Source organism: Boeremia exigua (assembly GCF_020726555.1).
Source record: "Boeremia exigua strain MPI-SDFR-AT-0100 chromosome Unknown C7974scaffold_2, whole genome shotgun sequence".
In the NCBI taxonomy this organism is placed as follows: Eukaryota; Fungi; Ascomycota; class Dothideomycetes; order Pleosporales; family Didymellaceae; genus Boeremia; species Boeremia exigua.
The window spans coordinates 1,461,860-1,485,340 of record NW_025763519.1 but is presented as its reverse complement, the minus strand read 5'-3'; the positions used below and the strand labels follow the sequence as shown (position 1 = coordinate 1,485,340).

The window sequence follows — 23,481 nt, the reverse complement described above, 5'->3', positions numbered from 1 at the left end:
TGCAAAAGCACACACACTGCACCTTCCCTAATGCATTGCGTTTCGTTCTTTGCTGTTGGTTCTGGAAAATGGAGCTCACTATATGAGCGCAAGCCCTACGGCGCTGCACTACACTGTCACGTTCGTATTCCTATCATATGTCTTCCCTATACATTGGTGGCCTTTTGCTAAGATCGGTGGCGGTTGTCTGCAACACTTGCTGGACCAAATTGAGAGGCTGTAGATGGATATGTCTGTGTGGCATCTGTGTTGCGCCAGTTGGCTGGTCATCAGTAGTCGCACGTAGCCACATCAGCACTATACAAGCAAAGGAGTTTTTGTTCAACACTCGATCCCTAAATACGACATTCCGCTGCCGATCGTTCACATCGTGTAACAAACTGATTCGCATGCTCTCTACCAATGATAGAACTCCCAGCACAGTGTTTGTGTCAGAACGTGGCAGCGTTCGGCCGCCGGCGCAGACCCTGGTTCGGTCATCATTCTAGCCTAGTCCGTTTGTTTACATCGGCGCGGGGTAGCTACCATTAGCTACCCCCCAAATCTCACGCAATTTCCCAATCATGACCGCAAATGGCAAGCCTGACAGACAGTTTTCTGCTCCAGTATCAGAGATGGGGGCCAGCGTCAGCACTTGCGGGATAAGACCATGATGGTCCACGGCCGATATGTAAAAGTGGATAAGGCGGAGCTGTATATCTACTCCACTGTCAGATCGGAGTGCGTTCAGGGCAAGCGAGATCCAGAGCACGTAGATGACGTGACCGGAGACGCAATTACATATAGGACCCCTCTTTAATTCGGCAGGCTCTCTTTTGTTGTCGCTGCTCAGCCGAGGACAACATCCATAGACAACCCTTCACCCTTCAAGACCTGCGTATCGTTCACAATGGCTGAACAGCTGTCCAAGAACTTTGAGACGCTGCAATTGCATGCTGGTAAACACCCCAGATCTTGTGAAGGATCTACTTCTAACAGCAGGCTTCAGGCCATACTCCAGACTCCGCCACGAACTCACGCGCTGTGCCAATCTACGCGACCACGGTAAATCAATATTCGGTGCGAAGAGTGCGTAAACTGATGCTAAAATCCAAAGTCATTCACTTTCAATGACTCCGCTCACGGCGCGAGATTGTTTGGCCTCAAGGAGTCCGGTAACATTTACAGCCGTATCGGAAACCCAACTGTTGGTATGCGCTACAGACTTTCAGTACAGCGACTTTCGAGTAACTTGTGTATAGGTGTATTCGAACAACGTATCGCAGCGCTCGAAGGCGGTGCTGCAGCTTTGGCCACCTCGTCTGGCCAGGCAGCGCAGTTCATTGCTATCAGCGCCCTCGCGCACGCCGGAGACAACATCGTTGCTACGACAAATCTCTACGGAGGCACATACAACCAGCTGAAGGTCTTCTTCCCTCGATTTGGCATTCAGACGAAGTTCGTCAACGGTGACAAGCCAGAAGACTTCAAAGCCGCGATCGATGACAAGACCAAGGCCATCTACCTTGAGTCTATTGGCAACCCCAGATACAATGTACCGGACTTCGAGAAGATTGTCGCAATTGCACATGAAGCCGGCATCCCGGTCGTCGTGGACAATACATTCGGCGCTGGTGGATACTTCATTCGGCCCATCGACCACGGTGCAGATATTGTCGTCCACTCGGCGACCAAGTGGATTGGCGGCCACGGCACAACGATTGGTGGCGTGATCGTTGACAGTGGCAAGTTCGATTGGGCTAAGAACGCAAAGCGCTTTCCCCAGTTCAACGACCCCTCGGAAGGCTATCACGGCCTGAAGTTTGTGGACACATTTGGCCCCATCGCCTACATCATCCGCGCCCGTGTCGAGATCCAGCGTGATCTGGGTGCAGCTCTTAACCCTTTTGCTGCCCAACAACTACTCATCGGCATTGAAACACTCAGCTTGCGCGCGGAGCGCCACGCTTACAACGCGCTCAAGCTCGCAAAGTGGTTAGAAAGCAATGAAAATGTGAGCTGGGTATCGTACCCCGGTTTGGAAAGCCACCAATCGCACGAGCTTGCAAAGAAGTATCTGACACGTGGGTTTGGAGGTGTGCTCTCGTTTGGTGTGAAGGGAGGAGGTTCTGCAGGGAGCCAGATTGTTGACAACTTCAAGCTGATCTCAAATCTGGCAAACGTTGGTGATTCGAAGACGCTAGCGATTCACCCATGGACCACCACGCACGAGCAGTTGAACGATGACGAAAAGGAAGCTTCTGGTGTGACTGAGGTAAGATACAAGTTGATCCCGAGCCTGAATGAGCCCTACTGACGGTCGCAGGACCTTATCCGCATCTCAGTCGGCACAGAGCATATCGACGACATTATTGCAGACTTCGAACAGTCGTTCGAACAGTCAGCCACCAAGCCGGACGAGAAAGGCGTACCTGCCAATGCAGAGAAGACTGGGGATACTGAAGTGCCTGCTTCCATTTCTGGATCCACCTAAGCTTCTGACTGCTCGAAATATGCTCAGAGAGCACGCCTAGATACCATGTTTAACCAAGTAACCATCTTTGTCATCGCCTAGTTGTTTGGATGTCTTGATTATTTGCTGCTTTCAACCACTCACCCCAGTCAGCCCACTCCAGCCCTCAGTCACCTGAACCAGGCTCTCGATGTCTTTGCATCCGACCCCGCAATCCAAAATCGGACCGGCTGAGCTCTTTGTTGTATGCAGCTCCGCCACGCATATCAGCCGCAAACCTATTCTCGCTAACTGAGCCAATAAGCCAGTCTCGGCCGTAAGCATACACCCTCACTTGGCTGTTGACAGACCATGCATTGGCCAATGAGAAGCAAACTCACTCGGCTGCTTTACCACTCGAGCATTCCGACTAGCACACACCGCCATAACTAACTCTCAGCGCTGTGGCACAGTCAGATGGGGCGTTCTGCTACCCAGATGCTGCGGCTTGTGTAGTGAATGGGCTGAGAGCGACGCTAGACTGGTGCGCCGCATAGCCTGCGATGGCGAGTATATAGATGTTGTAGAACGACCGTCTATCAGTCTCATCATCACAATCAGTCAACAGTTTCCTATCATCTCCTTTTCCTTTGGTCTTTTTCCTTGGTCTATTTCCTTGGTCTCTTCATTTCCTACCATCTCATCTTCCAATTTCTCATCTCTTTCGAGCATTTCTTTAATCCCTCTACTGTCCCACCAATTCCCTTAGTCTACTTCAAGATGCAGTTCCTCACTTCCCTCTCCCTCGCCATCTCCCTCGCCACTCTCACCAACGCCGTTCCAACCCTGACCGAGCGCTCCACCAACTTCTGCCCCGGCCAATCGCACCTGACTCCCGCTATCCAATGCTCGAGCGGCTTCAGCGGCTGCGTCGACTACGCCCGAGGCTCGGCGGTCTGCACCGGCCCCAAGCGCTTCTTCAACGACTGCTCTGGCGCTCCAGGGCTAGGCTCGTTCTTCAAGTGCGCCAACGGCTTCGCTGGATGCAGCACGAACCCGGGTGTTTGCGATACTGCGCCTTCTACCCGCTCAGTTGCTCCCGGCACTTGCGCTGAGGGTCAGGGCAGCTGGTACGTCTGCGCCACTGGCTTCAAGGGCTGCAGCACCGACCCGACCGTCTGCGATCCCAAGCCCTCAAGCTCCAGTAAGGCCTCTCCGGGCCAAACTACTCCTGCTCCCGGTACCTGCGCTGAGGGCCAGGGCAGCTGGTACGTCTGCGCCACTGGCTTCAAGGGCTGCAGCACCAACCCGCGCATCTGCGACCCAGCCCCCGTCCCACAGGCCCCCGCTGGCACACCTCCCTCCTCCGACTGCCCCGCCGGCTCCGCGTTCTACGTCTGCGCCAACGGCTTCCGCGGCTGCTCCACCAACACCGCCGTCTGCGACAAGCCCGCCTCCGTCCCCATCACCACGACCCCCGTCGTCCCCGCCCCCAAGTCCGCCCCGATCTGCGCCGCGGGAACGTGGTACGCCAGGCCCAGCGAGTGCGCCAGCGGCTTCGTGGGCTGCACAGGCGAGTCCAAGGTCTGCGGTGGTGAGAAGAGGTTCTGGGGGTCTTGCCCGCCGAACCATGGAAACTACTTCAACTGCGCGAACGGGTTTGTGGGTTGCACGACTGACATCTCCATTTGTGATAAGAAAGTTTTGTGAGGTGATGGTCAGCGATGGGATAGTGATTGTCTTGTGGCGTTGGGTGGGTTCCTCATAGAGTTTTAGTTTGTGGTCGATTCGGAGTTTCTTCGTGAGCGTATATTGTTTAGTCGTATTGTGATTTAGATGTTGTAATTCATGGCTTGACTTGGCTAATACAATCTTATAAATGAGTCTATGTACCCCTTTGATATACACCTCGCTATGCCGTTCTCCTTGAATATGTACATCTGAAACCCGTAATAACGAACCTTGCCTCAACCCCCGGCCTACCAGAGCCTCACCCTTACACAGACATCTTGCTCGCAAGTGTCTTCCAGAAGTCGCACCTGGCACCGCGGCCACCCTCCCACGACAACGCATCGACAACGCTGAAGTCGTTCTGGATACCGGGCATCATGAACTCGGTGACGTTCACGCCGTTCATCTGAGGGCTCTGGTACGGCACTCCACCGGTGGTGTTCAGATTGATCATGCGGCTCTCGCCATCGTCGGCCCACGCAGGCCAGGTGAGATTGCTGATGCCCTGCGCAGTTGCGGGCTTCGCGGCTCGCACAAAGCCGCCCCAGATCTGCCTGAAGACGGTGGTGAATATATCGGGCTGGTTGGGCTGGGCGGGGCCAAAGTAGGCGTTGGGGTCGTCGCCGTGCAGCGCCGCGGGCACCGAGTACTGATAGTGGTGGGAGGTGCGGTTGTTGCGTGTGTAGGCCGAATTCATCCAGTACGCGGGGCAGACGAAGGTCGCCTCGGCGTAGAGGTTGTAGGCGCGTTGCTGGACGCCGGCGCCGTACTGACTGACGTCTAGCGCTGTGACAGGGCCAAGGCCAGTGGTTGCGTAGAGGGCAGTGTCCGTGACGTTAGATTCTGGGTAAACAGCGAGAATGGCGTCGATATCAGTAGACTCCAGGTATGGGTATGCGCCCTGGAGCCAGGTTCGTAAAGAGTCAGTGCTATTGATGGGGGGGACGAAAAGAGGACCCTCGTTGGCGTTGTTACCGACGAGGAGGTGCTCGCCATTCACGCGTTTGGCGAATAACGATTCGCTGGGGAGGGTGGTGACGAAGCCAGTCTCTGGCTCTGTGACAGGAAGAAACGCCCAGGTACCGTAGAAATTGGCAGCATTCACGTCGATGTTTGCAGATTGCAGTGTGACGGTGTCTTTGCTGCGCAGGCAAGCGAGCGTGTCGGTCGAGTTACCACATCCAGCGTGGGAAGCAAAGCTTTCATATCTCTCTGTTGGAATAGGAGCGTCAAAATCGTACTGAGGTGGCAGGTAGGGTGAAGCAGATATGATCTGATAGTCTGTCAGCAGTGTATGATGCTACCACTCGAGATACTTACGCCTCTGAACAGTGATGACCCTAGAGTGCCATTCTTTGCAGTGCCCAAGAGCATTGTTGCTCCAGCTCCAGCACTCTCACCTGTTATGGTGACTCTGGAGACATCGCCTCCAAACCGGCTGATGTGGTCTTGCACCCATTGCAGGGCGAACGCCAAATCAAGTATACCGGCATTCACGACACCGTTCTTTTCAACCTCAGCCGAAGAAAGGAAGCCAAACGCACCGAGCTCAAGGAATGTTAGTGTCTGCCTTAAATTTGTGGTCTCAAGAACTTACTCTGTATTGTAATGTAACGGCGACAAAGCTGTTATCGTTTGCGGTGACGATGTGACTCATATCTAGGTCTCCGCTGCCGCCACCGTATCCACCACCGTGAATCCAGACGAGCACTGGAAGGTTCTTACCTTCCTCGACGGCCGGAGCCCATACATTTAGGAAAAGACAGTCCTCGTCGCCAGATGGTGAATCTAATTGGCCAAAGAGATTAAAAGGCCCAGCTTGAGGACAGCGTGTACCATAAGTGGTAGCATTCACTACTGCTCGGGACACAGCTGGTACTGATGGAGCTCGCCAGCGGAGATCGCCAATTGGAGCTGCAGCGTAACGAATGCTGGAAGCAGAAGTCAGTGTATCATTCGAATGTACGGCAAGGCGTGAAATACCCTTTCCAGGCATTGAGCCCCGTAGTCTCGTTATGAGCGCCCTGGTAAATACCATAACCCAAGTCAACGACCAGATCTTGGGCATTGTAAACCGGTGCTGCCAGAGCTGCTGGTACACTAAGCAGGCAGAGTACTGCGGCCGTAGCCATTCGTCCCATTGAAGCCATTTTCAGCGTGGATATTGAATTGGTTGGATGCCACCCAAATGGAGGCTCTACAGGTGTTTATGTATCCTGCTTCACTGAACAAAATTCGGGATCCGTCCGTGAGATCGCCATCCATTAGAGTCTCTTCAAGGTAGGCTTGCATGGTTCTGACCTATCATACCACCAGGACAGCTCGACCAACGTGTAGCTCGGTGCACCAAGCACCAACTGCTTCGACGGATCATGAATGCGCGTTTCCTGCTGCATAAGCGTGTGACTGGTGCGAAGCCCGAAGTACCGATATTTGTGTGCATTTGCTCGAATTTGACTTGTTGTAATTAGCTCCTCTAATACATTGTTTTCTGTATGATCAATGCCTTTTCCTGTTAGACTGTCCGGGCTAGAGGAACATCCAGTGCGTGCCTGCCTGCCGAGCCGAATCTAGTAACCGTTTTTTTCTCGGCAGATAATGACGTTTTGTTTCGCAACACTTTTACGCATAGACGAAATTTGTATGGGAGCTGCTTACAAAGCTCAGAATTACCAATCTTGCCAAGCTTACTAAGTATCTCCCAATCCCTGTCTCAGGTCTGGGTTCACAAGTAACACCGCCAGGGGCCGTCGCACTTGTCGGAAGCCGAGATCTCTAATCACGCAAGCTGCCGAAATGACACCGCCAAGGGCAGTTGATGCTGAGATATAGCGTCTCTCGCTGGTCAACTAGGCCGACAGACAAGTAACAAGCAGCCTCCAAATTCATATCAAATACCTGGATCTGCGTGGACCTTCCGATACATTGGAATCTCTCGCAAAATGGAGGTCTGCTATCTCTAGGGCCAGCCTGAACACGAGAAGGTCGTCGATCAAATGCAGACCATAATAAGTGGCCAATTGCATACGTCCAAAAGCATTGATGGGGCCATATCGTATAGTTATTACAACTAGACCCTGTACGTCATTGCATCTAGTACACATTAACCGTAGCGTTCCTGGTATTCGGCGCCGGACAAAAGGACGAAACATGCAAAGAACTTTGAGGATGACATGATCCACGTGGCCGCCCGCGCCGCCCGCGAGTTGCGTGCTACCGGCTGGTGTCGTGCGTCAAAAACTCGGCAGCTGCCACTTCCTGGTTGCTGCCCTGCCGTTCTTGGCTGTTGTCAACTTCAAACTGTTTTGTAACATATATCTTCTTCCCCTGCATCTCGCTCTCCGAAGGCCCTGATGTGAATGAGTGGGCATGACTGACGCTCGACTGGCTCGTCAGCTTTTCTTCGTCATCGCCGGTTCTTCGGATGCCTTTGCTGACGAGCTTGTGCAGCCTGTGCCTGTTTCCAGTCGCCGAATCCGAGGTCCGTCCCCTGCTGTCATGTAGGCTACCAAAGACAGGAATGATTCTGACGATCAAAGGCTTAAGGGCCGGAAGTGATGCGCATACGATACCAAGATTGGCTTCGATAGAACTCCAGTATGCAGTTGGTGCACTATAGTATGTCGCGTCGTCCATATGTTTCTCAAACACGGTGAGTGTGGTGACTCGAATAATAGAGACGACGCATACAAACCATCCTATGGTAAGGATGGCGAGCAGCGCTAGCTTTTGGCGTTTCGGTATCTGTAAACTCCAGATGCCTCGAACTGGGATAACAGCGACCATGAGATCCGTTATCATGTTCGCGGAAGCATTGACATACCACAACCTGTGCTTGCGTCAGTAAAGTCCCAATGCCCATATATTGTTGATATCAACACAGTGCCTAGGTAGTAGGCTAATGATTTCTTTGGTGGAACATTACTTACGCCATCTGGTCCACACATTTGGAACTCCCTTTTATCAGTACGTTCCAATATGCCTCGACTGGGACGCAAGAGAATATGGACGTGAACAGTAACACCACTCCCCACGAACCAACGATGGCTAGAGCCACATAGACAGGAACGCGCAGCTCGCGTATCGTGAAGATACGGTAGTATTGCAGCAATATCGATATTTTGGTGGCAGTGAGGCTCATGTTATATGCAATGATGCTGAAGAACAGATACTTGATGCTGTTAGCTCAGACCGAGTGCAGCCGCCGCGTCTTAACGAACCTTCAAGCCCTCAGAGACTTTTTCTGGGTATGGCACAAACATTGCATGCTTCCCGCTGCCAGCTCTGATCTCTGATACATGTTAATGCTTGGCCGCTCGAGGCTCATTTTCAGAACTTACGAAGTAATTGGCAAACACATGTTATTATCATTAAGGCCTGCGGGTATCTGTCAGTATTTGACTACGTTGATAATAGACAGCAACGCACCATAGCAATCATAATGGTCCAGTCTTCCCATCCAGTTTTGTGATATTTCATCCGCGTGTACACCCGCAGGCATATCGAAATGAATGCTATCGATGTAAATGTGATGATAATACGCTGGCACAAGGGCCCTTGATCTTGCGCCCGTAACACGTCCAGCTCTTCAGGTGTGTACTGATCCATAGCTGATCAGGCTGTGAGGGTCGTATTCCGTGTACCAGTCGTTGAGGAGGGCTGGAATCACAGAGATTTACGGAAGCTCCGCCGACTAATGGCTGTGTAGATGTTTCGTTAGGCTGAGTGTAGAGAAGGTCCACAGGTTGGGGCCCACAAGCAATGTATACCTAGGTGTTGGAGATCCCCTGTCAATCACTCGATGTCTCTAGAGTATCCCGAAAGTGTAGCGACACGCTTGCGACTGTTCGGGGGGGAAAGCGCCTCACGCGCGGGGACACCATCAGACAGGCGCTGCGAACGGTCAAAGTGCGCTGACCCCAGTCTTTGAGCTAGCATGGTTGAGACGTAATTGATAAAGATGCTGGACCGGGGGTGCGGCTGACAGGAATATGACTCGATGACGACGCGAGTCGCTAGGGACAGCCGCTGTCACGTACGACTTCATTGCATGGCAGTGCTCAGGTAATAGTCGCATGCGCTCATCGCGGGATCGGAAGAGACCCGCTCTGCCGCGTCGAGTGGTGCATGCAAGACATGAGTTTAATGTAATTAGGTACACTTGTCCAGACCCAGCTGAGCCCATGGTACAACATGGTCGTGACCCAATGGTTCACAGCTTCATTCCTGTCTGCGTTCCTCCACACCGCCGGGTTTGTAAAGGGTCCCAAGGTTTTGTTGCTTCGAGGAGTCTTCTCGGCTCTACTCTCGACTGGCTCCAATGATGCCGACATCCTGACATCTGGACTCAGCCCTACGGGCGATTTCTTCCGTTTCAACGAAAAAGCAAAACAGCTTCGTAACATCAGAATATGATGACAAGTTTCTGAGCTGAACATGCATCTAGTTGCAGGCGGGATGAAAGCATCTATAGGTAGGCTGTAGAAGCCGATGTCAGTAGCTCACTGCACAAGAATCCTTCAGGAACACAATCGGAAGTTTGTGGATATTCAATGTAGTTACACACATGTTATCGAAACCTTAATTTTCTGTCAGAAGAGATCGGCTAGCGTCGCACCGTATGCATAGGTAGTATTCATTTGATGGCCGATCTCATGTACCTCGGCCCCCTGTTTCGATCGGACATCGTACAGGCTGTACGTCCACAGGTTTCACGGGTAAAGACTGCTGGTTGTTTAGATCCGTACAAGAAGAGATGAGATCTTGGGAATCAAACGGTACCAATGGAGTCGAAAGGTTGGCATGTCTGTCGCGTCATGATCTGCATGTCGCAACATGCCTGGCGAGTGCGCAACTCTTGTCCCGTCTGCTCGTGATAGATTTACGAGTAAGTGCCTAGTGGATACAATCCTTCCCCCACCAGCTCGTGTATCAAAAGGATTTAATCCTAGTTACTGTAGTTTTGACAGTCAGACCACTCTTTATACGCCCACTCATACTCACGAAATGGGTTGCTCGCAGCCACAGGGCCATTCAAAGGATGTTTTGGCTTTGCGCTTGCCCAGAGTCCCGCTGAACCTTATCTTCCTAATCCACCACGCTAGGCACCCGGGCCGTCAATGGGGACTGGTTGACACGCATCCGATGCGGGTGCACGCGCACAGGGATAGGCTGTGAGCCGTGAGGTGGAACCAAAGCCCCGAGCTGACGCACATCCGGCCTTAAGCCACCGAATCGTGCCCTAGAAGCCTTCGAAACATCTCATTTCTCCACCAACACTCCTCTATGCAGGCTGCCACCCCAAAATTTAGCTATCCACGGGTGCCTGCAGCGCTCCAAGGTGTCTTGACTGTAGCTCGTTACTCACAATGATTGTGAGCTTGAGCGTGGCCGTCGGACCTTGTTATACTTAGACAATATAACAGCCGAAGAAGAGCCAACAATGGACTACCAGTAGTGTCTGCTCCTTTAATGTGCAGGTAAATTCGGCTTAGCAATAACAAAAGCCTATCATGGCAATGCAACCTCTCTGGACACGATAAAGCATATGTTCAGAAATTTTAAACGTGTGGAATCTATGTAACATAGAAAACAAGAAAGGGTATATTTGTCCGAACGAATGGATGCAGCTCAATAAGCTCGTGAGAGATGATCGATTTCACACACTTTACGGGCGGCAGGGCGACCTTTGCTGTCAAAACTATCCTGCTAGCCGTGGTTACATCCATCCATGGCTCCCTGCTGCGCGCTATTTCCACACTGAGCATCTCTTTCTTGCTACGCTCACCTCCTTCGGTCGAATTCCTTCGGTCTTTCCTTTCCTTGGCCCACACTCATCAAATCTTATCCATCAGGGCCGGCAAAGACCCTCGGATGTAATACGTCAGTCAGCCATCACAAATAATTGACTTTGATCTGAGTGGACGACATGTTTGACACCCTGGGAGACAACCTGCTGTCTTGAACAACCCTTGCCAGGTACAAAGTCCAGGCTACGATGTGTGACCATCGTGACGAGGTGCATGTTGCAAATCGAGAGCCAAAGGTTACCAAGTGAGCAGAATCAAAGGGTGGTTGTGGCCCCCCGAGCATCACCACGTTTCCACCTCCGCGCCTTCATCTCAACGCTCGAGCCTGATCTTCGCTATGCGGTTCATCAACAACGACTCGGTTCTTTCCATCCGAAGCTCAGACGAGACTGCCGCTACCGGCCAGGCATGCTTGACGCGTGTCACAGTGGAGACTCGAGCTAAAACATGCAGCAGCAACGGTCGCCTAGGAAGCGCAATACGTGCAGTGTCAGAGAGCAATACTTATCTGGTTACACCGTACATATACGACTCGTGTCACGATCGCTGCCTCAAGATATTTACAGCTGACACCGAGGAAGAGTACACCTGTTGCAGAAAACTTCCTCCACGCGAAGGAGCTGAAAAGCCCGAAGGATACGCCGACAAACTCGAGATGACGGAAACTCCACGTCTTGGGCAAAAACAGGGATATCCAAGTTTGTTGGAGTAAGGACGAGTACATGTGATAGTCAACGGTGTTTTCCATTCAAGTACCTAGGTACGAGGTACCGCTTGAGGTGTTGCAGAGACCTTCACGAGCACTTCCTGAAACCCACGATGGAGACGCAAGTATGCGCGACCCCGAAGCAAGCCGTTGGTTTCAACACAACCTGGACGCCCACACGGGAACCCACATGGAGCCCGTAGTAGGAAACCATAACCGTTTGATGCCAGGTACCAAGAGGCCGATTGACGCCAGATACCAACAAGCCGAGTCATCATCGCGCGCCGACTCCACATCCCGAGAACGACGATGCACAGTCCGTGGGTGCCCCACGAGACGAGTACAAGCGTCTGAAGACGATCGAACAGGCCTTCCGTAAGAGAGACGCGCCAGACTGGGCAGTGCCGGGCTCTTGCCTGTTGCCGAAATGGAAGATTGTGCGGCAGCTTTCCTGTTCGAGGCGGTGCGGGGATTTTCCCGTTTTGGTTGGAGTAAATAGTCCCTCTTGAATCCTTCGTAATGTGTTTTGGGTTCGTGATAAAGCACAAGGCCGTGGCGTTGCCGGCTTACCTGCTATGATGGGCGATTCGTAAGTAACAAACCTGACCATCGCCCCACGACTTGAGTTGGGGAAATTCGAGGCCATGAAGCACATCGACCACTGAGTTTTTCCCGAAGAAAACGTGCGAGTCAATGTTATCGTTCTTGAAGCGCCTGGAACGAGATATGAGCATGATGGTTGATAACGATCTATTCATCGACATGTGCGGAAAAGTTGTGGAAAATATATGCATAAGCCACAAGAAACAGAGACACCTTGGCCTGCCTAACAGATACGCCTTGAAATGCATGAGGATCTCATCAAACATTCAGACGTGAAAAGGAGCATTAAGGACTCTAAGAAGACATGCCACCGTCAACGCAACCAGAACACGTAACCCCCATATCATAGTAATACACCCATTGAAATCCAATCCCAAACAGCCATTTCATGCCAGTAATGACTACGCTTAGTTGAGCTGCGGGTTTGTTGTCGCCCGACGCAACTTGTACAGCGGCAAGTAGTCAAAATCGTCTTTCTCGGGCTTGTACCGCCACGCCTTGAACTCGACGCCGTACGGCTTGGGCTCAAGCTGGTACAGCATACCCAGCGGGCAGTCAAGGTCAGCGACATCTTCCCGGTTAAGACCCTGGAAGTATGCCAAAAGAACTCTTGCTACGGAGCGATGTGTGATGAGCAAACAGTGGTCTGTCATGCGCTCCAATTCCACGATGACGGGGCGAATGCGGTTGATCACGTCGAGGTAGCCTTCGCCGCCGGGACCGGGATAGCGATATGCAAGCTTGTCGCGGCGCCGGCGCAGGTACTCCTCGGCGTGCTTGGTACGGATTTCGTCGTATGTGAGGCCCTCCATGAGGCCCGCGTTCAGTTCGTCGAGCATACGCATTTGCTTCACCTCAAAGTCCTCGTCGCAAAAATATTGGCCGGACTGGACACTTCTTTTCAGCATGGACGTCCAGACGCAAAAGTTGTTTTGCTCGAAGTCGCTGCTGAAGTAGGGGTTGGGCGGAGTATGGTCCCCAGGCACTGGAGGAAAGTGTGTATTTGCCATTTTGTCTGCTTGGCGGATGGCCCATTCTGCGCGCTGCTTGTCAATGAAGCGAGTCATGGCTTTGGAGTATTTGCGCCCATTCTCAGAGAGATCTGAATCGCCGCCAATCTTGCCAGCGAGATTGTCGAGGGACTCGCCGTGGCGCGTTATCCAGATCATGCGGGGCGCGAGATTGAAGTTGAGGAGATAGTAGACTGCTTGGCCAGCGAGGAAGCCTTTGATCTGGTGCGAGATCATTTTGCGGCCAACATCAACCATTTTGACATATGGCATGTTGTTTTCTTCCTCGTAGTCCCCGATAGGAACGTAGTTTTTCTCATAGATGGCGACACGTTTCTTAAAATCTTCGAGCGCAGCGTAGGGGTCTTTGTCCTGATAATCTGGTCCAGATAGCTTCAAACGCATGTTTGACTCCAACAGGCTCTTGTCCTGGCAGACGCTCTCGACGAACAGAACGTTCAGCTCTGGGCCAGCCCTTGCGCGGATTTTCTCCATAATCTGCTTCCTCCGTCCAAGGGTGCTGTTAGTCGCGTCGAAGATGCCGACTGAGCCATTGCCATTCAGGATGTAATCGAGAAGGTCGTCCAAGGTTTCCATAGCGCACTGCTCTCGGATTTGAGCGCCCTTCTGATTGTTGGGATCGAAGAAGTCTGCTGACTGGTCCATGCCCTCGTCCTTTTCCTCCTGTCCGCCTCCGTTCAAATCCGGCTGCTCCGGTGTTGCCGCCTTCTTGCCAGGTGCTGTGACTTCTACATGGGGTACATCGGCCTCCTCGACGGCGGTGGAGTTGGTCGGGTCGCGGCGTGGATCTTGGAGGTCCAATGGGGCCATTCCTCCATTGTCTGCAGCTGCCGACTTGCCGTTGATCAGGATCTTGGCTGCAATCTGAGGAAGGGTGTCCTTGTGTTGTTCTAGCGCGTGCCTAACCCCGGAAGGAACCCTCTCTAAGCTTTGCTGCGACAGGCGAAAGCCATGCCCGCTGGTGGCCACACGGCGTTTCTCTCCCACATTGAAAATCTTTGTATCGTGCTGCAACCAGTTGAGGTATCTGGTCATCTTCTTGGTGATGTAGGACTTGCCACGTGCAGGCAGACCCACCATGACTATGACGAGCTTGGAGCCGACATCGCGCGACGCAATCTTGCCGTCAGGCGAGACCTTCGACTTGGTGAGGCCGGGGATGTCGAGAGTGGTGGGGCGAATGCGGGGCGTCGAGGCAGCGCTGCTGTTCCTCGTCAAGGCCCTGGGTCTGTTAGTGCGCAGCGCCTCAGCAGATTGAGCATCTGGGACGCACCCCTTGGGGCTTGGTGGCTGCGACGGCGCCGGGGTGTCGCTCAGCGCGACGCCCACGCCATCCTTCACGGTCGCATGGGTGTGGTGGAAGGTGCCGCCGGCGGACGTGGGTGGAGGCTTGAGCTCTCCACGGTGGGCGGCTGAATCTCGGATGGCCTGCACGCTCTTCGGGGGACCTGCAGACGGGATGGTAGGTGCGGGCGCAGACCGCGGGGCAGGCTCAGCGTTGCTCGTCGACGGGTTCGTGGGCTGCGCGTGGTCCTTGGTCGGGTTGAGGCCGCTCATGAGAACGTTTCGCGCGTCGGTGAGGGGCTGGCTGGAGCGGCGGGCGGGGTTTGCGGGAGTGCTGGAGGCAGATGAGCGTCGGCGCTGCTGATGATGTAGTAGCTCGGTCGCGCGAGGCGGCGTTATAGCAGCCATGCCCGATTAGGAAGTTCCGCTAGCACCCAGTAATCCGGGAACCACAGCTGCTGTGACGGCCGCGGGCGTGGAGGCTCGCGGGTGGGATCGTGTAAACAGAGGCTTGGATACGTCCTGGGCAGTGTGCAAAGTGCTCGAGGCGACAGAAGCGGGAGGGCGTCTGCGGCAAGTTGTTCGGAGGCGGCGGCTGGCGACGCGCTTTATTGTATATTTGGGCACCGTGCCGATGACTGAACTTGTGGTTCGCCGCAAAAAACTAGACGTAAGCGGACGGAGTCCAGGGACACAACCGTAGGCAGGCCGTCAGGGTCCTGAGCGCGACAATATAAGTTGCCTTAATTCTTATCTGCGCTTTGATAGCGACGTTACTGTGGTTGATTTGCAGCTGCTGTGCTCAACTATGCGCGGTTGCGACCAGCTCTACAAAGCGCCGCAGACGTGGCAGCAACGCTGGGGGAAGGCAGTGATGCAGTCCCACCAGATGACCCAGTGTCTGTCGGCGTCCGTCACGTCTCGAGCCGCAGCGTGAGCACCAGCAAACAGACGTACGCCGAGACACTCAGCGCAGTCAACACGCTCACCACATTGCCGCTCGTCCTGAACTTTTTCCTATGGAGACCATCCTCGCCTAGTTCTGAGAAGAACTGCTTATTGCCTGTCTTGTGTCAGTGCGCCCGGGCTGCGACGTCATCCTCGAGTTCCCCAACGCACCCTGCTGCCGTCTGAACAAGCTGATGAACAGAATGCCTGCCCCATAGACTGCGAATAGCGCACCGATGGAGTAGAACTCAGCCGTGAAGATCTTGAGCACGATCAGGGCGAACGAGAACTGTCCGATGGCCGTGCGGATGTAGGCTCCCTCGAACGTTCTTTGCGCTGCACGAATCTCGACCATTTCGGCAGACGTGAGAACGACTGAGCGATAGCGGTCGGCGGCATGGCGGCCCTCAAACATAGTGGCTAATGTTGGAAGATCACGATTCCCTGAGGAGGGTAGTGGTGTGTATGGTAATTGATGTCTCCTTCACGTGGTAGTGCAGTCGATAAGTCAGGTGCCGAGGCTGATTGCGACATAATCGTGCACTTGCACGATGCAGTTCGGAGGTCTTCAGCTCTTCTAAAGCTATCCAAATTTTGTAGCGATAGATGCTATAGTCTTTCTCCTTGTTCTCAGCCTTCGAGATTTGCGCAGATGAGGTCTGAACGCCTCCGTTTGTTGCAAAGCCAGGATTGAGTACATTGGCCACCTGCACTCGACCGATTTCCACACCAAAGCGTCGCATGATGAAGAGGCCCAACATTTCTTCATCGACAACAAGTCGCCTGGCCTCACCATCGCCTGCACCCAACCTCTCCCTTATTATTTCCCGCACCTCGCGCAGTACATGAGACGGCTTGCTCAGCTGTTTGCTTCTCAGTGCACGGCCACACTTGTGCGGACCTCCGGCGGTTTGTATGCAGCTGTTCACGCACCTTCACCAACAAAGCTGACCGCAGCAGGCAAAGTCGATCTAGCAATACGTCCTTTGCCAGAACTGCGCCCGAAGCATCTCCATTACCTCTAAATTCTTGTCTACCACGCCGCTGCCACCCTCATTCTAGCCTTGGAGGCCCTTTCTACGACATCTCTCACGCAGAATCGCGAGAAGAAGCAGAAGGCGACGAGATGGGCGACTCAAAATCTGGGGCATCCACCACTTCCAGTGGCAAACGGAAGAGAAATGCGGGCCCCGCATTCTATGCTGTCAGAGTTGGTCGCACACCAGGCATATACTACAGCTGGGCCGACTGCGAGCTACAGACCAAGGGCATGAAGGCCGAATGTATATTACCTCTGGTCTGTTCTCACGAATGATTGACTGACTGAGATCAGACAAGAAGTTCGATTCTCTCACCGACGCCGAAGCCTTCATGAAGGGTACACACAAGCCAATGCCCAAGCCTGGGAAGACGAAGTACTATGGCGTGGCCATCGGGCATGTTCCTGGTGTATACACAGACTGGCCATCAACACAGGCACAGATCAAAGGTTGTAGCGGCGGGCTGCAGCAAAGTTTTGCGACAAGTGAAGAAGCTCAAGCCTTCGTTGATGAGCACAGGCGTGATCAGAGTGTACCCATCAGCTTGCGAGGCGACCTTTCTGAGGCCTCTTCTGCAGTCGGTCAAGGCTGCAAGGCCAGTGAACCTGTTTCGAAGAAGGCGAAGAAGAACAGCAGCTTATCGGCGGCAGCAGTGTCCAATGGCGATGCTGTGTACGAGCCTGGGATGGGTCCACTGCCAGAAGGCGCCGAAGACGGCTTCGATCGCACTATAAAGATGGACCTTGAGAGTGGTGCGATTAGACACAAGACCGAGGCGGAATTGAGTGCTACAAAGAAGCAACCAACGGGCGATTTCACAGGTCAAATCGTGGTCTACACAGACGGCAGTTCACTTGGTAATGGCCAGACTGGGGCCGTTGCCGGTGTTGGCGTGTACTTTGGCACCAACGACAAGAGGTAAGCGACTGCATACCGCCCAGCATGCACTTGCGCTGATTCGCCGAGCAGAAACGTGTCAGAACCGTTGCGAGGAACGAAGCAGACAAACCAACGCGCTGAATTGACAGCTGTCGCTCGGGCCCTCGATCACGTTCCTATCGATCGAGATGTTTTAATCTGCACCGATTCGTACTACGCAATACGATGCATCGCTGAATGGTCACCAAAGTGGCTTAGAAACGGATGGAAGAATTCGGCCGGCAAGGATGTTGAGAACAGAGATCTCGTGGAGCCTATAGTTTCGCGAGTCTGCGAACGTGAGGCTTGCAAAGCGAAAACAAAGTTCCAGTGGATTAAAGGGCACGCCAACGACCCGGGCAACGTCGCAGCTGACCAGCTGGCTGTCCAAGGATCTAGACAGAGTACTCCTCAGCTCAGAGGCGAGATCGAATTCTCGACCACACTCACGAGCCCGATCAAGACGAAGGAAGAATGGGAGCAGATAAAGAAACAAGAGCGAGAAGAGAAGGAAGAAGACGCGGCTTACGACAGTGCGGCTGCTGCACAATTGATGACCCAGACCTCGTCGCACTTCACGGCTGTCAACGCACCAGCTCAGAGTAGGCCCATCGCGATTGTCGCACCACCACAGACAGATGTTGTCGCTGTGAGTGCTAACGAATCAGCGACAGCCAGCACGTGATGGCTACGTGGTCACTTTTCTGTGATTGAACCCGTCCTGCTACTACCTAGCTGTGTACTACCATATCTGTTGCACAATTCGGCATCGTTCAGTTTACATCGAACTAACCAACTTTGTTGTTGGAAAAGTGGGAACACAGACGCGACCAATCGCGTTGTAAGATGATGCGCATGACATAGCTAGGAGGTCTTCGGCTCATCCTGAGCTACTTGTTTCTTGTGGTGAAGATGGTATAGCTAGGATTTTCGGCTCATCTCAAGCTACTTGTTACTTTAGGTGAAATACAGTATAACATTTCACGCGCTTGACATTACGATATCTACACAGGAGCACTCTGAAAGCCCCATTTAGTGTTTGTTTGTAACCCATCTGGGGCCAATGTACGAAGTCAATAACAGGCACGACGGCATTGCGACATCGAATCCTTGTATGTCGTTGCCCCGGATTGCGGCATAAGCCGAGGCATCGTGACTGCCCAATCTAGTAATTTGTCCTGCTTTAGATTGTTTGTCAGTCCGACTGGCCACATGATATCCACTTCGAATAGCATATGATTGACTAACAGTATCAAGGACCACACTGCGGTGAGGAAAGGGCTACTAGTGAAGTCGATTCGACCGAACAAGGCGGAAAGGTCAGTGGAGAAGTGCAGACGCGTACCTGCTTATGTGTGGAATCGCGGTTGCTAGCATATTTCACACCGTAGATAGTCCAATAAAAGTCCACCGGATCCACGATCCGAGTCCTTTGCAGAGTGAAGGTCCGTCCCGAGGTTCTTGTTCAGATCAGAGATTGATGAACTACGGACAAGAGATCATTTTTGTACAAGACCGAGACTTCTATGTGAGAATAAAAGAGGTCAAAATCAGCACTCATGTCTTCTGCATAATTGCTTGTTCCTTCCTTAATCTTTATCGTTCAAGTCTTACTTCATCTCGAACACCCGCAATGAAGTCCGTCCTCTTCACCCTTCTGGCTGCTGCAGCCCTGGCTTCAGCGTCGCCGATCGAAAATGATATCCTTGAGAAGCGCGCAGTATCCTGCCTGAAAGTCGGCGCCACAGCAACAGCGACGTGGACGAATGCTGCAGGGAAAACGTGTCGCTGGACAGGTACTGTTGGCAGTAACTTTGGCACAAACAGTGTTACGGGAGGAGAGTACGTATACAACTTCACAGGTCTGACATGATTCATCCCATGAAACCATGTCGTAGGAATGAATATCTGGATTGAAGCTGACAATTCCAGCTACTCATGCAACGGCCGCTGTGGCGCGGGATGCTCTGGAACCGCTGTCGGAAACGCGTACACGCAGGACTGCTTCAGTCATGATGTCTGTAGCTGGTTCAATAATGCCTCTGGCGGAGCAAGGTAGATTTTTGAAATCCTCCCCAAAGTATACCTAGGGCTAACGACGACCAAGCGACGCGAATTGTGGTGCAGCATACAATGCTGCAGTCGATGATACACTTTTGGGCTCTGTGAATGGATGTGGACAGACGAACCCAAGCAATTCGGCAGTAAGGCCTTCGACAAGTCCCACTTGTTCATAAGCTGGGTGTGAGAGTGTCGGGGAACCGTACGATAGTGTTTGGGCGAGAACTACGCATGATGACCATTTGTGCACATTTCCCCTGGGTGATATTCCCCTCTTTCACATCCAATGCTCTTTGATTGGTTTTGTTCCCAAGACCTTGCATTGCTCCGCGTTCATGTATTGCCTGGCGTAGCAGCGACTTTGTTCTTTCGGGGGGACTAATATCAACCCTTCTTACAACGCAAGCTCAAAATCGGGAACTGTTGTTGATAATGGCTAACACCAGATTTGAGAACAGATTCTTCTCCTTCCTACTCTTTATGGCTCAAGAGCTCCGCATCCACAGCCTGATGGGTTTGATCGTTTACGCTTTGTACAAGACAGCTCACTCTCTGTTACTGAAGGTGTTCTACCTGTTGCCATATCAAATCGCTACAAACGTATGGTTGGCCGGCTTGATATCCTTCATCCTTGGTTGAATGTTCATCAGTCTGGTCCCGCCGTGGAACAGTGATTGTCAAATATGGTTCAGGGTCCTTTACCAAAACGACGAACCAACCATGGATCAGAAACCATGGCCACTAATATGAGGAGAGTATATATACCTGAGAAATATTCCCTCTTCATCTACATACCTTTTCTTGTCCAAGCCCGATACGAAGAGTTCCCAGCATGGATCCAAGCTCCCTCTCATCAGCTCTGGCTGCACGCCAGCTGCTCATACCCACCTTCTCGACCCCTGTAATGCTCGATGCCTCGCCAATCGTCAGCATTTTGCCTATCACGACAACGCCGACGGAGCACATGGAAGGGGTCCCTTTCGTTACTGGGCCTGGACCTGCCATGGTTTCGATCGCGGCGCCTTCAGGGCGTCCCTTCACCCTAGGCCATGGATCTTTTCTGGTCTCGCTTGTGAAGCCTTCGGGGCTTCCATTTACTATGGGACATGGTCCTGTCGTTCTTCCGGCCGCGTCGCCTTCAGGGCGTCCCTTCACTTTGGGTCACGGCCCCGTTGTGTTCTCGAAGCCGACATCTGCAGCATCACTGCCGGCCTCGACACTCTCTACACTTGTGGAGCCTTCTTCGGTCAGCGAACTCGCCCCGTAAGTAAATCTCGATCTCTTGACGTGTAATGCCCTGCTTACCAGACCAAAGCAACGACATCAAGCTCAAGAAGTCGCTGCCTTCTCCGAGCTCCAGCCAGCCCACCAGGCCAACGTGGTCACATATTCTCCCGCTGATTATGTTATGGATCGTTCTCCAGTGTTTTTGAGTATGGAGTAGGAGGGTGCTCCCAGGCGTTCGAGCCGTTCTCTCGGGTTGTAGGATGCTCCATGTAGTAGTTCACAAAAATATCACCTTGCTCCTAGTGAAAAGATCTTTACCAAGTGCCAGCTTCTATCACTATCGTAGTCGCAAGTTCTGCGTCAAAAATTTGTACGCCTGAGGGATACTTACACATTTGCCATTCATCCTGGAACGTGAGAGCCGTTTGTGCAGCATGGTGTAGATAACCTACTCAAGCGAAATGTAGACGTTCAAATGCTTTTCATAACTCATGTCTGTTGATTTTTCCAAGCAAGAAACTGGCGTAACAATCAGACTTTAGCGACGGAGAGATGTGTGAAGGTATAAGATGCATGTTGTTAAATAAAAAGGTGACAACATGTTCGCGTCACTTGCCCCACTAAAGATTACCTGTATGAGGCAGGCAGCAGTTGTCAGCCATTCCTACTCCTGATCACTATCCCTACCTTTCAGTCGAAATTCGATGTGGCTCATCCGTGTAGTGCGAGAATTGAGTTGTAACTCTGATTCGCTGTCAGTGAGTGTCCTTGAAGGCTGCCTTTCGAAAGGATTTGTCCTCTCTGCTCACCGATGCAACCCGGCCATCAACACCAGAATGGAGCGCGAAATACTGGAAGCGAGATCGTCATCTGCGCGATGCATCACGAAAGTTACGGTTTTGGGGTTGTCAAGAAATGCCAATGCAACATTCTAACACCAATGTGGAAGGTACGAAAGGTACCTGACATTAGGCTCTCTTTTACCACATGAAAATCCCGTTCGAAGAGACAGGCCACCAGGTAATTTTGCAAGGTTGCTCGCTTGGAGAGCCATCATCGCACGCAATTGTGGTGCCATTGCGGTTGCTCTAGTCCCTTCAGGAAAGCTGTGAATGTAGTCAAGTATAAAAGAGAAAGAGATCTCCTACGCCGAAGATTATCGCTCGTGCCTTTGCTAATTATCCAGCAAGATGAAGGCGTTCGTTGTACATTCACTTTTGGCATCTCTTGCGGTCGGTGTCGCTGCGGCTTCCAGCGGCGCCGTGTCATATGCCGGCTACAAGGTCCTGCGAGTCAATACGTTGGGCCGTGTCGCTGAGGTCCAAAAGAAACTCGCGACCATCTCCTACCAGCAGTGGGAAGACACCGATACTCACATCGACATTGTCGTCTCCCCGGACCAGTTTGAGAAGTTCGAATCACTTGACCTGAACTACCGCCCATTGCACAAGGATCTTGGTAAATCGATCGAGAAGGAGGGAGAGCAGAAGGCCTACCGCAAACGCGACATTGATGACCTCTCTTGGTACGATGCTTATTCTCCATACGCGGAACACGTACAGTACATTTCCGACCTTCACGCAGCTTTCCCAAACAACTCCAAGCTGGTATCTTCTGGCCGTTCATACGAGAATCGCACCATTCAGGGTATCCACCTCTTTGGCGATGCAGGTCCAGGAAAGCCCGCAGTGCTCTACCATGGCAATGTACACGCACGAGAATGGATCACCTCGAAGACCGTCGAATACCTCGCACTGCAGCTTATCAACGCCCACAAGAACGCGACAAACACGACCCAGTCAATTCTGAACACGTACGATTTCCACATCTTCCCTGTCGTCAACCCTGACGGCTTTGTCTACTCGCAAGAAAAGGATCGTCTCTGGCGCAAGACTCGAACGCCGCCTCACCCAGGCCAGAACCAGACCTGCTTTGGCACCGACATCAACCGCAACTGGGAGTACGGCTGGGACGCAAACCCGCTTGGAGCCTCGAAGAACGGCTGTGCGCAGGCCTACAGGGGTGAGAAGCCGTCCGACACCATCGAAAACCAAGGTCTTGATGCGTACGTCCGCAAGCTGCGCGACACTGTTGGTATCAAGCTGTACATCGACTGGCACAGCTATGGGCAGTACATTCTCTCGCCCTTTGGCTCCAAGGAGGAATGGTATGCCCCTGAGTTGGGCAAGTGGACCAAGACTGCTTCTGTTCTGAGCGAGGTCATCCGCGACAGCTCGGACAGGCGAACGACCTTCACATTTGGACCCTCCGGCGCTACATTGTATACGACGACTGGTGCCGCACCGGATCACCTTTATGCTATCGGTGGCGCAGACTTCTCCTATACCATCGAGCTTCCCGACACCGGCGACTTTGGTTTTGTTCTTCCCCCGGAGAGGATTAGGGGCGCTGCAGAGGAACAGTGGGCTGGTCAGCAGGCCCTGTTTCCTCTCTTGGACGAGGTTTTCTTTGATGGACTTGGTCCAGCCTAGAAACTCAGATCGAGTCATGTAGTCTGTTGCTCCTACGAGTGACTGGCAATGAGAAGATATTACACAATTAGCGCTGTCTTGCAATATGTGAAATTTGTGCCCGTGATTGTCACACTCGTAGAGTGTTTGAATTAGCATCAACAGCAAAAAGATCTGGTTTTGCAGATATGCTAACATCTAACACATCTTGTTAGTCTAAT

General features: G+C 52.6%; 11 protein-coding genes across 11 annotated transcripts; 7 read left to right on the top strand and 4 right to left on the bottom strand.

Moving 5' to 3' along the window:
* Positions 1-689: 689 nt before the first annotated feature.
* Positions 690-2,529, top strand: C7974DRAFT_103684 (Cys/Met metabolism PLP-dependent enzyme-domain-containing protein). The gene is made up of 5 exons (XM_046134889.1): positions 690-938; positions 989-1,044; positions 1,097-1,190; positions 1,242-2,254; positions 2,306-2,529. Exons 1-5 carry the CDS (start codon positions 890-892, stop codon positions 2,471-2,473), a joined length of 1,380 nt encoding a protein of 459 aa, XP_046001514.1. The 5' UTR covers positions 690-889; the 3' UTR covers positions 2,474-2,529.
* A 486-nt stretch (positions 2,530-3,015) lies between these two features.
* C7974DRAFT_103676 (uncharacterized protein) lies at positions 3,016-4,301 on the top strand. Its single transcript, XM_046134887.1, has one exon. The coding sequence runs from the start codon at positions 3,212-3,214 to the stop codon at positions 4,139-4,141; it is 930 nt and encodes a 309-aa protein (XP_046001513.1). The 5' UTR covers positions 3,016-3,211; the 3' UTR covers positions 4,142-4,301.
* Positions 4,302-4,427: 126 nt separating this feature from the next.
* On the bottom strand, positions 4,428-6,294 carry C7974DRAFT_303549 (Alpha/Beta hydrolase protein; the record flags this gene model as incomplete). Its single annotated transcript, XM_046137950.1, has 4 exons — positions 4,428-5,435; positions 5,483-5,710; positions 5,760-6,093; positions 6,146-6,294. The coding sequence occupies 4 exons, from the start codon at positions 6,292-6,294 to the stop codon at positions 4,428-4,430; spliced, it is 1,719 nt and encodes a 572-aa protein (XP_046001512.1).
* Positions 6,295-7,375: 1,081 nt separating this feature from the next.
* C7974DRAFT_302569 (uncharacterized protein) lies at positions 7,376-8,776 on the bottom strand (the record flags this gene model as incomplete). Its single annotated transcript, XM_046137906.1, is given in 5 exon segments — positions 7,376-7,991; positions 8,092-8,333; positions 8,383-8,453; positions 8,503-8,549; positions 8,568-8,776. Coding segments are annotated over 5 exon segments (1,185 nt in total), but the record flags the coding sequence as incomplete, so codon positions are not given.
* Positions 8,777-9,284: 508 nt separating this feature from the next.
* On the top strand, positions 9,285-9,729 carry C7974DRAFT_385586 (uncharacterized protein). Its single transcript, XM_046140964.1, has one exon. The coding sequence runs from the start codon at positions 9,356-9,358 to the stop codon at positions 9,575-9,577; it is 222 nt and encodes a 73-aa protein (XP_046001510.1). The 5' UTR covers positions 9,285-9,355; the 3' UTR covers positions 9,578-9,729.
* Positions 9,730-11,308: 1,579 nt separating this feature from the next.
* C7974DRAFT_447103 (uncharacterized protein) lies at positions 11,309-12,510 on the top strand (the record flags this gene model as incomplete). The annotated part of the gene is made up of 2 exons (XM_046145624.1): positions 11,309-11,679; positions 11,732-12,510. 2 exons carry the CDS (start codon positions 11,309-11,311, stop codon positions 12,054-12,056), a joined length of 696 nt encoding a protein of 231 aa, XP_046001509.1. The 3' UTR covers positions 12,057-12,510.
* On the bottom strand, positions 12,510-15,256 carry C7974DRAFT_103630 (6-phosphofructo-2-kinase-domain-containing protein). Its single transcript, XM_046134886.1, has 2 exons — positions 14,585-15,256; positions 12,510-14,533 (listed from the first exon to the last, which is right to left on the bottom strand). The coding sequence occupies exons 1-2, from the start codon at positions 15,001-15,003 to the stop codon at positions 12,688-12,690; spliced, it is 2,265 nt and encodes a 754-aa protein (XP_046001508.1). The 5' UTR covers positions 15,004-15,256; the 3' UTR covers positions 12,510-12,687.
* Positions 15,257-15,509: 253 nt separating this feature from the next.
* C7974DRAFT_302087 (uncharacterized protein) lies at positions 15,510-15,958 on the bottom strand (the record flags this gene model as incomplete). The annotated part of the gene is made up of 2 exons (XM_046137882.1): positions 15,510-15,658; positions 15,715-15,958. The coding sequence occupies 2 exons, from the start codon at positions 15,956-15,958 to the stop codon at positions 15,510-15,512; spliced, it is 393 nt and encodes a 130-aa protein (XP_046001507.1).
* Positions 15,959-16,434: 476 nt separating this feature from the next.
* Positions 16,435-18,496, top strand: C7974DRAFT_385572 (ribonuclease H-like domain-containing protein). The gene is made up of 2 exons (XM_046140963.1): positions 16,435-17,501; positions 17,553-18,496. The coding sequence occupies exons 1-2, from the start codon at positions 16,915-16,917 to the stop codon at positions 18,184-18,186; spliced, it is 1,221 nt and encodes a 406-aa protein (XP_046001506.1). The 5' UTR covers positions 16,435-16,914; the 3' UTR covers positions 18,187-18,496.
* Positions 18,497-19,088: 592 nt separating this feature from the next.
* Positions 19,089-19,759, top strand: C7974DRAFT_327857 (uncharacterized protein). Its single transcript, XM_046139020.1, has 3 exons — positions 19,089-19,343; positions 19,434-19,556; positions 19,609-19,759. Exons 1-3 carry the CDS (start codon positions 19,135-19,137, stop codon positions 19,736-19,738), a joined length of 462 nt encoding a protein of 153 aa, XP_046001505.1. The 5' UTR covers positions 19,089-19,134; the 3' UTR covers positions 19,739-19,759.
* A 635-nt stretch (positions 19,760-20,394) lies between these two features.
* On the top strand, positions 20,395-23,472 carry C7974DRAFT_420791 (uncharacterized protein; the record flags this gene model as incomplete). Its single annotated transcript, XM_046144272.1, has 2 exons — positions 20,395-20,825; positions 21,976-23,472. The coding sequence occupies 2 exons, from the start codon at positions 20,395-20,397 to the stop codon at positions 23,279-23,281; spliced, it is 1,737 nt and encodes a 578-aa protein (XP_046001504.1). The 3' UTR covers positions 23,282-23,472.
* Between the last annotated feature and the right edge of the window lie 9 nt (positions 23,473-23,481).

What these genes read in the sequence shown, in the direction of transcription:
- C7974DRAFT_385572 (XM_046140963.1), top strand. Translation starts at nt 16,915, where the DNA reads ATGAAGGGTACACACAAGCCAATGCCCAAGCCTGGGAAGACGAAGTAC. An exon ending in TTTGGCACCAACGACAAGAG is followed by an intron (nt 17,502 to 17,552) that starts GTAAGCGACTGC and finishes TTCGCCGAGCAG; the next exon opens with AAACGTGTCAGAACCGTTGC.
- C7974DRAFT_103630 (XM_046134886.1), bottom strand. Translation starts at nt 15,003, where the DNA reads ATGGCTGCTATAACGCCGCCTCGCGCGACCGAGCTACTACATCATCAG. An exon ending in CAGCCACCAAGCCCCAAGGG is followed by an intron (nt 14,534 to 14,584) that starts GTGCGTCCCAGA and finishes TAACAGACCCAG; the next exon opens with GGCCTTGACGAGGAACAGCA.
- C7974DRAFT_103676 (XM_046134887.1), top strand. Translation starts at nt 3,212, where the DNA reads ATGCAGTTCCTCACTTCCCTCTCCCTCGCCATCTCCCTCGCCACTCTC.
- C7974DRAFT_103684 (XM_046134889.1), top strand. Translation starts at nt 890, where the DNA reads ATGGCTGAACAGCTGTCCAAGAACTTTGAGACGCTGCAATTGCATGCT. An exon ending in GACGCTGCAATTGCATGCTG is followed by an intron (nt 939 to 988) that starts GTAAACACCCCA and finishes AGCAGGCTTCAG; the next exon opens with GCCATACTCCAGACTCCGCC. An exon ending in TGCCAATCTACGCGACCACG is followed by an intron (nt 1,045 to 1,096) that starts GTAAATCAATAT and finishes TAAAATCCAAAG; the next exon opens with TCATTCACTTTCAATGACTC.
- C7974DRAFT_385586 (XM_046140964.1), top strand. Translation starts at nt 9,356, where the DNA reads ATGGTCGTGACCCAATGGTTCACAGCTTCATTCCTGTCTGCGTTCCTC.
- C7974DRAFT_327857 (XM_046139020.1), top strand. Translation starts at nt 19,135, where the DNA reads ATGAAGTCCGTCCTCTTCACCCTTCTGGCTGCTGCAGCCCTGGCTTCA. An exon ending in AACAGTGTTACGGGAGGAGA is followed by an intron (nt 19,344 to 19,433) that starts GTACGTATACAA and finishes TGACAATTCCAG; the next exon opens with CTACTCATGCAACGGCCGCT. An exon ending in AATGCCTCTGGCGGAGCAAG is followed by an intron (nt 19,557 to 19,608) that starts GTAGATTTTTGA and finishes ACGACGACCAAG; the next exon opens with CGACGCGAATTGTGGTGCAG.